Source organism: Sinocyclocheilus rhinocerous, unplaced genomic scaffold (genome assembly GCF_001515625.1).
Source record: "Sinocyclocheilus rhinocerous isolate Xijiao unplaced genomic scaffold, SAMN03320098_v1.1 scaffold574, whole genome shotgun sequence".
In the NCBI taxonomy this organism is placed as follows: domain Eukaryota; kingdom Metazoa; phylum Chordata; class Actinopteri; order Cypriniformes; family Cyprinidae; genus Sinocyclocheilus; species Sinocyclocheilus rhinocerous.
This window is the reverse complement of record NW_015659919.1, coordinates 1194874-1204622: the sequence shown is the minus strand read 5'-3', so window position 1 is coordinate 1204622 and position 9749 is coordinate 1194874. Positions and strand designations below refer to the sequence as shown.

At 39.0% G+C, this 9749-nt stretch overlaps 1 protein-coding gene across 1 annotated transcript in view; it reads left to right on the top strand.

Moving 5' to 3' along the window:
• LOC107724268 (protein CBFA2T1-like) overlaps nt 1-9390 on the top strand; it is a 65155-nt gene extending 55765 nt beyond the window's left edge. Inside the window, exons 6-11 of the mRNA XM_016533109.1 lie at nt 1756-2006; nt 3246-3334; nt 4167-4368; nt 4599-4667; nt 6524-6603; nt 9274-9390. Of these exons, the coding sequence (XP_016388595.1) occupies nt 1756-2006; nt 3246-3334; nt 4167-4368; nt 4599-4667; nt 6524-6603; nt 9274-9390 (808 nt within the window). The remainder of the gene's footprint in view (nt 1-1755; nt 2007-3245; nt 3335-4166; nt 4369-4598; nt 4668-6523; nt 6604-9273) is intronic.
• The last annotated feature ends 359 nt before the right edge of the window (nt 9391-9749 follow it).

Sequence of the window (9749 nt, the reverse complement as noted above, 5' to 3'; positions counted from 1 at the left end):
GTGGGAAATTAATCGTTTAGATTAATCGATAAATTAGTTGATAGATTAATCAAAATCAAAATAGTCGTTAGTGGCAGCCCTAGTCAAAAGAACAGCATTTATTTAAAATAGGAAAGTTTTGTAACATTATAAATGCATTTACTGTCTCTTTTGATCAATTTAATACATCCTTGCTGAATAAAAATATATATATTTTATATTGTATATATTTTATATTGTATTGTATATTATTTATATTTATTTTCTTTGTATTATAATTATTTTCATGTTTGTTTGTTTGTTTGTTTAGCATGTGCCACATGAAAACAGTACTAAATTTTAAATACATTTGAATTAAAGACGATTTTACACAAATAAAAATATAAAGTATACAAATTTATTTTGCTAAGTAATATTGGGAATTTCAGACCTGTGTAATAAAATACAATAAATAAATTGCAAAGTAAATAAATTAATAGATCAAAAAAGACGTTTTGTGGATGGAAAAAAGACATGGGAGACATGAGCACATGGAAATCACATACCGTACCTGAATCAGAGACACAAGTTCATGAAGAATAGATAGAATTAGAATTGGTATTAATATGTATGAGACTGGGATAAATTAAAGGCAGCTGTGTTTTGGAGGTGTGGGTGGAGGAGAGAGGTGGCTTTGAGGAGCATATGGACGGTGATGGATGCGCATTAGCAGCTCATAAAAGCAGCTCATTAGGAAGTTCAGTGTTTTTCAGAGGTAACCGAGGGACGACCGCCTCACAACACACACACAGCGACTCACACGAGTACCAGCATCTGCGAACACCTGGACCCGTGACACATGAAAGTGAAGGGCAGAGCAATGTGAAAGCCCTAGGGTTTAGGGGCACAGAGCGAGTCCTGTAAGTGCACATCTCTTACGGTCCTCGTGTGCTCTGTCAAGACCTCCTTTTACTGACAACAAAGTGCTCGACGGAGGCATTGAAGCTGCTTTTCTACTTAGCACATTAGATGACAGACTCTTACTGCCTTAGGTGCAGTTTCACATTCTCCCTCGACCCACAGCGGAGGAAAGTACATTACATCAATGAACACACTGTCCTCAGAAGACATCTCAATGTCAGACAGTGTCTGTCTTGTTGGAGTGGTAAAACACAAAAATAAAAGACACTAGTGAGTCATCATTTTCCCTGACATGTCTGGAAAGACAACCAGTTGTGAAGAATCTATCTATCTATCTATCGTTCTATCATTCTATCTATCATTCTATCGTTGTCGTTCTATCTATCTATCTATATATCGTTCTATCTATCTATCGTTCTATCATTCTATCTACCGTTCTATCATTCTATCTATCGTTCTATCATTGTCGTTCTATCGTTCAATCTATCTATCTATCTATCTATCGTTCTATCATTCTATCTATCATTCTATCGTTCTATCATTGTCGTTCTATCGTTCTATCTATCTATCGTTCTATCATTCTATCTATCATTCTAGCTATCTATCTATCTATCGTTCTACTGTTCTATCGTTCTGCCGTTCTATCATTTGACACAAACTGTATTGTTAAAAGTTCTATATAAATAAAGGTGACTTGACTTGACTTGACTATCATCTATCTATCTATCTATCTATCTATCTATCGTTCTTTCTATCGTTATATCTATCGTTCTGTCATTCTACTGTTCTATCTATCAGTTTATATCAGTCTAGTGTTCTTACACTTCTGCTCCTTTCTTCCTGTTCCTCACTCTGGATTCTTCTGTCTCCTTCCAGAACCAAAGAGAACGGCTTTGAGCGGGAGCCGCTCCATCCCGAGCACCCCAACAAGAGGCCCTGCACTATCAGCCCTGGCCAGCGCTTCAGCCCCTCCAGCGGGCTCTCCTACCAGCCCAACGGCCTGCCGCACCCCACCCCGCCCCCTCCACAGCACTACCGTCTGGACGACATGGCCATTGCACACCACTACAGAGATTCCTATCGCCACCCCAACCACCGCGAGCTCCGCGACCGCCCTCGGCCTCTGGGTAAGAGAGAGATTACAGCAGCATCTGGGGACAGTCATTAATAAGAGTGTTACTGTGCTGTGAAAGATTGTTAGAGTCTGAGACGTGCAATATAACCTCCTTCTCCACGGCTGCGGTCACCAATGCCTCCAATCCTCAAACTTTGTGTGAATAACATATTCCATTTTGATGCAAGACCCCTATAAATTTCGAGGGTAAAAACAAGTTTCAAATAAAATGAGGCTCAAATTCAGTTCATAGTCTTTAATAGACACCAGAAATATAGAAAGTCACAGTAGAAGGTTTTTTTTTTTAAAGGAAAAGGTGCTTACTTAATTAAATAAATAATAACTGATAATAAAATGTAAATTAAATTAAAAATAATTACAAGACAGTAGACATATAGAAAGTCACAGGAAACGTTTTTTAGTGCTGTCAAATGATTAATCGCATCCAAAATAAAAGTTGTTTACATAATATATGTATGTGTACTGTGTATATTTATTATGTATATATAAATACACACACATACAGTAAATATTTTTTAAATATTTACATGTATATATTTATATTCTTATATTTTATATTTAACATATAAACATAACATATTTTTCATAAATTATATATACATAATAAATATACACAGTATTCATATTATGTAAACAAAAACTTATTTTGGATGCGATTAATCGTGATATGTGTGTGTGTGTGTGTGTGTCTGTGTGTAAAACCTTAAATACATTTCTCAGATTATTTTGAGAAAATAAAAGCAACAGAAGCCCCATTCTCCGAGGCTGACTTTGCCAATGCCTCAAATCCTCAAAAGTCCACTGCATGCCACTCAGACTCTTAGAAGTTAAACCAGGCGAGGCTTAGTTGGATCAGGAACATAAACTCTTTTAAAAATGATTTGAGGTTTACATAAAACCAACTCTCCATATCGGGTTTAAATGTGCTAAAAATACTCGTTAGCCAGTGATATATGCACGAGATATGCATAAGCCTGGCAGCTCTGGTGCTGTGTGGAGAGAGCGAGAGAGCGTGCCCGCAGGCTGCATGGTAGAGAGGAGTGAGGGATGAGAGCATGTGAGGAATGAAGAGTGTGTGAGCGATGGAGGATGTCAGGAAGCGGGTGAGCTATGGCTGTGAAACAGACGGCCACGACACGCCGCTGAGGGCAAGCAAGAGAAATGGAAAACCGAGGCCCAAATAGTAACACGTTTAACACTCGCTCTCTCTTTTTCTCTCGTTCTGTGTCAGGGATGCACGGCAGCACGCGCCAGGAGGAAGTCATAGATCACAGACTTACAGACAGAGAATGGGCAGAAGAGTGGAAGCACCTTGACCATGTAAGAAAAGTAATAACATTTTTTATTACTATCCAAAGTATGTGTGTGAGAGAGAGAGAGAATACGACACAAAAAGTGTGTTTGCTGGTACGTTTCTGTGTTTGCATGTTTTTTTTTTGTTTGTTTTTTTGCAATCTTCTAGACAACAGTGAGATTATATTGAGCTCAACTGGAGATTTTAGCTTTAAATCTCCTGTTTTTTTGTGAAAGATACCAAAATCTAAGATGTTAACATGAATGCAAACATGTCTTTCAAAGTTTTCTAAAATAAGCACCTTGACCATGTAAGAAAAGTAATAACATTTTTTATTACTATCCAAAGTATGTGTGTGAGAGAGAGAGAGAATACGACACAAAAAGTGTGTTTGCTGGTACGTTTCTGTGTTTGCATGTTTTTATTTTGTTTGTTTTTTTGCAATCTTCTAGACAACAGTGAGATTATATTGAGCTCAACTGGAGATTTTAGCTTTAAGTCTCCTGTTTTTTTGTGAAAGATACCAAAATCTAAGATGTTAACATGAATACAAACATGTCTTTCAAAGTTTTCTAAAATATCTATATTAATTTGTGTACAGTTTTGTCTAATAAGTTTTAGGAGAAACATCAGTTGGTATTTAAGTTGTAAGGTCTCCTGAGCTATAAAAGAGCAACTTCAGAGCATTAACTTTATGTCAGGGGTTGGCATTAGTGCTTTATTGACTGTAAACATATAGAGGTGTGAGTCATCATTCAATGCCAGCCTTTAACATCGTGTTTTTATATATCTAAATTTGTCATTTCTATTTAGAGCAGATGTTGTGTTGGTAACATTCTGCCTGCTTCTCCCCCGCAGCTCCTGAACTGCATTATGGATATGGTGGAGAAGACACGTCGCTCACTGACGGTATTGAGGAGGTGCCAGGAGGCCGACCGGGAGGAGCTCAACTACTGGATCCGTCGTTACAGTGATGCTGAAGATCTTAAAAAGACCAGCAGCTCCAGCAGCAGTCAGTCCAGACAGCAGAGCCCTGCCAGCCAAGAAAGCAATGCTTTAGGTAACACTTATTCAGCACAAGATGTTTGTCTGAGATGTCTTTATCACCTGAAAAGTTTATGTTCTATTTCATATATCTAAACTGATATGTCTGATCTTAAAAAGAACAGATTTACAGTCAGTTGTTCTGATGATAATGTAATGTTCTGTCAGTTATTTCGACTGGAAAAATGGTTGTACCATGTATTGAGTTCATTGTAAATGAAGTGTCCTTTTTTCTCTCTCTTCCAGATGTCCATAGGGAGCTCCTTCACAGGCCAGTGTCTGGATACGTACCTGAAGAAATCTGGAAGAAAGCCGGTTAGCATGCCATCTTTTTTCTTTTTCTTTTTTTTTTTTGAACATGCACACACACTCATAAGCACAGGTGGAAAACCAAAGCTAAATTATTCAGACAGAGCCCTTTCAAAGCCTGTCTGTGATTTAAAAGCTCTCTGAAATTCAATCAGTCAGTTAGTTATTTGTATGTAGAACTGCAGAGTCAGGTGGGAACCTGGTCGGTGTCACACCAAACTCTGGTGTGGTCTCGACATAACAAGTTGTTTTCCTGAGATTGCGGTTCTTGTGAAAAATCAGGGTGGAAAATACAAATTAAATGCACAAGAAACGATGCATATATAACGACGTTGGGACACTAGGCAAAAAAGCACAAATATTAGTATCTTAGTAAAACAGAAGAACAATAAATAAATGCATATTTACAAATAAATAAAGATACATTTAATAAATAAAAATAAAATATTTCACAGATTGAATTCCTGTAATGCTTTTAAGCTACTATTATTGTTTTCTTGTCATGCATATTTGCAAAAAATGACAATAGAAATAGAAAATAAATGTTCTCTTTTAAAGACAAAAATAAGATTTAGTCATCATGCATTTAATTTAAAACCAACATTAACAAAAATCTTGAGAAGCAGATATAACCCTTGGAAGGTTTAGTCATTATGCATTTTATTTAAAACATTCTTTGAAGCAAACATTATGAAAAATCTTTAGAAGCTGATAAAACACTTGGAAGGTTTAGTGGGATTTGAAATGTCTGTCTGTTTTTGTGGCATTTTGTTTGACTCCTGTAATGTTCCCCTAGTCGTGTGTTGGGCAGTTCAGTGATTGGCTTCACTGGAAGCACCTCTACACATTCCAACAGTGATGTCAGATCATAAAGCTCTTTTATTGCTCTGGCTGAACAGGACACATAAGTGCTCCCAGCCTTTACAGCACTTCAGCACTCCTGCCATTAGCTGTGCAACAGGCTCTCAGCTCTCCACGGCACTCTGTTTTATCACAGCAGAGGAGCTGGTTAAAAGACGGATAAAGATATTAAAAGGCTTTGTTTAAAGAGCAGTTGATCTGTGTGAAATACGACAAGTGTTGGACTCTGTAATAGCAGATTGTTTACCTTGGCCTCATACACGATAGAGGCATCTGCTAAAGCAGTTTGTCTTTGCTGTGTGGTCTTACCAAAGGCTTTATAAAAGCAAACAAGCCTTTCCATGAAAGTGATGTTACAAAAGACAGTCTAAGACTGCTCGTTTTAGCTAATACGTTGCCTTTGCATCACAACGGCAGTAGTAACACCCTAAACAAATCACCACAGATTGAAATTCCATCTGAATAGTCATATATAAATGCAGTAAAATGTATCAGGGAGTGTGGTGCATTTTCCGTGACCTCAGCCCATCAAGAGGACGACTTTGTGCACCAAACCACCATGGTTTTACAATTCAGTCCAGTCTTGATGAAAATGTCCCTGGCTCTATAATCCTTCATATTTAAGACTGGGGAGGAGGGTCTGCGCAACCGCAGCCATCCATTTCTGCAGAACAAGAGACTACCATGACAGTTTAGTCTATTAAAACTCCTCGAGAACAGCATGCCTTTTTCAAAATCATTGTACGCCTCTAGTGATGGTTACACAACCCAAGCAAAAAGTGTTTAAGAGTCACAACTGCCTTAAAGCGGTCTTCACAAGTTGCCACAGTGTAATAAGGGGTGAATGTCCTTTTTTTTTTTTAGAAAGATTGTGTACAGTAGGTGATGTATATTCAAGCCCTTTTTCGCACAGTGCCATATCCTGATCTGCATGGGCCTTTGGGGGTGCAATTGAAATGCATAATTTAAATATAAATTGCCCGATTTGCATATGCAATTAGTCCGCACGGTGGCCGATGCCAAGAGACAAGCGGCAGAGGACGCGCTGTCAGTCATCAACCAGCAGGAGGACTCTAGTGAGGTAACAGCTTGTACGCCTACCACACATTGTTATTGTATTAGCGAACAGCTGCAACATTCACATACTGCACAATGATTCATTGGGATGGTAATATATTCCATAATTGAATATATTTTGCATTATATATCATCTTGGGGATTTTATTTTATTTTATGTAATGTGTACATGCCTGATTTACTTGGCTGGGCTGTTTTAGTTCCATGGCTTACATTCGATCTCCTTAGTATGGAAATCTTTAGGAAAACATGGATATCATATGAAAAGCACAGGGGGACGAGATAGTGTCCCAGATAATTCCTCATGCAGCCCGATGTCACACAGAGCCAACTGTACTTAGGGCGATCACCCACAGGAGGTCCATTTCGGGTCATATTGACTTGCCATGATAGAGAACGCAAAGATATTCTTTGTTTGAAATTCTCATTGTTCTTTATTGTTACTACAGCTATTATCGATTACTGTTGATAATGTCATTTATTGTTGTTGTGGCTCTCTTACATTCTTGTAAATAAGAAGACAAATGGAGTAGACAGCCAAGACCTCTCGATGAGTATATCTGACCTCCCCTTCGTTCCGTTTGTTTGTATCGTTTTTTTCCTCCTTCATTCTGTTCTCAAAGCTCTTTATCCAGTAGCTGGGATATGAAACTATTTGACCTCATTAAAAGACACTTTAAATGACAAAAACCAAGGAAATACTTCATAGCTGATGTAAGCAAAGACTCCGAATATTATCAAAGACAAAAAAACAGCGTTCCTTGTAAAGAAGTCAACACAACGGAAAAAAAACACGCCATGAAGGGCATCTGCATCGGACGTGGTGGAGTAGACGGCGTTTCTGGCTCGCGCACTGAACTCTGCAGATGTGCAGCAGATTGTGAAGGAACGCAGATGTCCGTACCTCTTCTGCAAGATAATATCCAGGTCAATGGTCTGAGAAATAAAAAGCTGTTTCACTGAGGAATGTAGGGGCGAGGAGGGCCCGTGCTGGATGTTGAGTACCACACGGCGTAATGAAGGATGCGCTCTGAGCTCTGATCCCAAATGCACTCCATCAGCTCCCAAAACAGGAAGTGAAGTCATCGGCCCACCAGAGCAGGACTGTCAGAACCTCACTGTGACAGCCACTGGGAAACAAAGGGCTGAGAAATTACCCATAAATCACTGGCTGTTGGAGCCCTCTCCTGTCCTGCCTATCTCTAACCCCGTTCTGCTTCTTTTTGCCCTTCTAGATCTCATTGTGTTAAACACTTGTGTCCTGTGTCGTCTCCAATGGTTATTTATTGTACATGTGCTGGACAATTGTGACGACGCATTAATAGTTTAAACCACGGTCACAACTTTTTAGTCTTTCTAGGTGCAAAAAGGAAGAACATATTTTCTCTTTTTTTCTCTCGCTCGCGCTCTCTCTCGCAAGCTGCTTTTCTATTCGTATGTGTTTGTTCTAGTCCCCTTGTAGTTCTCTAAGAAGAAAAAACACTTTTCCCATTGTCCTCAAAAGACAAACGCTATCTCTCAGAGCTGCTACTTTAGTCTCATTCAGATGTTTTTTTCTGAGAACTAGCATGTTACATGGAATGCTAACATAAATGTTTTTGTACATGGGACGTACATAAATGTATTTGCACTGTCACGGTTTCTCTCAGCATGCTTCTTTTGGCAGTTTTTTTTTCCATAGGGATCTTCACTTCATAGGTTATCTTTGGAGTGCTTCGTTACATATCTGTGATTTTCTTTTCTTGTTAAAAAATGGAGAAAAATCTATGAAAAAAAGAGGGAAAAAAAGAAAATAGAAAAAAAGAAAACAGAAGTATCACAATCTGCTTTTGTTAACATTTTTTTCTAAAAATTTTGCTTTGAATAGTTAAGGACAGTGCATGCATATGCATACTGAACGCTATGGTATATGTTGTTTTTGTTTTCTACAAAAAAATTTAAAAATGTACAAAAAAGACACTAAGAAACTAACTTTCCAAATGCAGAGGTGTAAAACAGACAGCTTTAACATTGCAGAGCACCAGGATACACAGTATTACAAAATAATTAACATGGAAGACAGCCAAAGACAGACATGAAGGACCAAAACCTGATTTTATCCAAGATTTAAACATGACAAAAGAGACTCACTCCAATGCATTCTTGTTTTCTCCACGTGTTTATCAGGGGAAGCCACACTGAGCAATGTTTCCATTCGAAAACCTTTAACTCTCCGCTGTCCAGAGCCAAGACCAGCCCTATTCAGCTCATAGGGAGGAGGAGCCACTCAAAAGCATGTAGCAGTTCCTAAGAAAAGAGGGTTTCACGTGTGGATGAGGCGGTCTGAATGATTGAGCAATAATCGAAACGGCAGATCCCATATGTAGATCCTGCAGGGCGAGTTTCATTGTCGTCGCTTTTCTTTCCGTATCATTCCTCGAAACGGATTCGTCATAAGAACGCCGCTCCAAAAGGCAACCAGCCCAACCGAACCGAAGCTCTTCTCGTTCATAAACGGCGCATAACCAAACCTTCAAGTGTTTCAGCTCAAGATTAAAAGCCATGTGAGAATCTAAAACTAAACAACCTCGTCAATGGCTTAAGAGGAAGAGGGGTCTAAACGGGCACTTAACTGCACTCTGACGACTCACGTCCCCAAACCATGGTGCTAAACGCTGCGCATTTGACCTCTTAGAAGGAGCGGCTGGCTCTGGACACACTCCCGGCCTCCTCCGGCATGCTACGGTTAAATAATCCAAAAAAACATAGGTGTAAGACACCTGTCCGCATCGCCAGAGAACCTGCCAGCTAAGCTGTCTTGAAACACTATTTTTGAAAAATACATATAGTGTAGTGAGTTTGATCAGGGTGACCTGAATAAAATAAGCGCGGACGAAGCGTTAAGTAACTCCTCCTTCTCCTTCCCAATGTAGTATGTCTGTTTTGCTACAACCTTTTTTCCTCGGTGGCAAAAAGTCTCACTCTACCTCTGACAGCACGTTAGGAGCACCAGTCGCTGAGCGGACACTGGTCTAGTCAAACCAAATGGGCACATGAGAACAGGACTTAAACCCAAAGTTAAAAGCTCATATAGCTGCAAACCATATCACTACTTGGTAACAATGCAGACCTCATGAGAAAAAAAAAATGAATAGAATACGTAAAATAAAA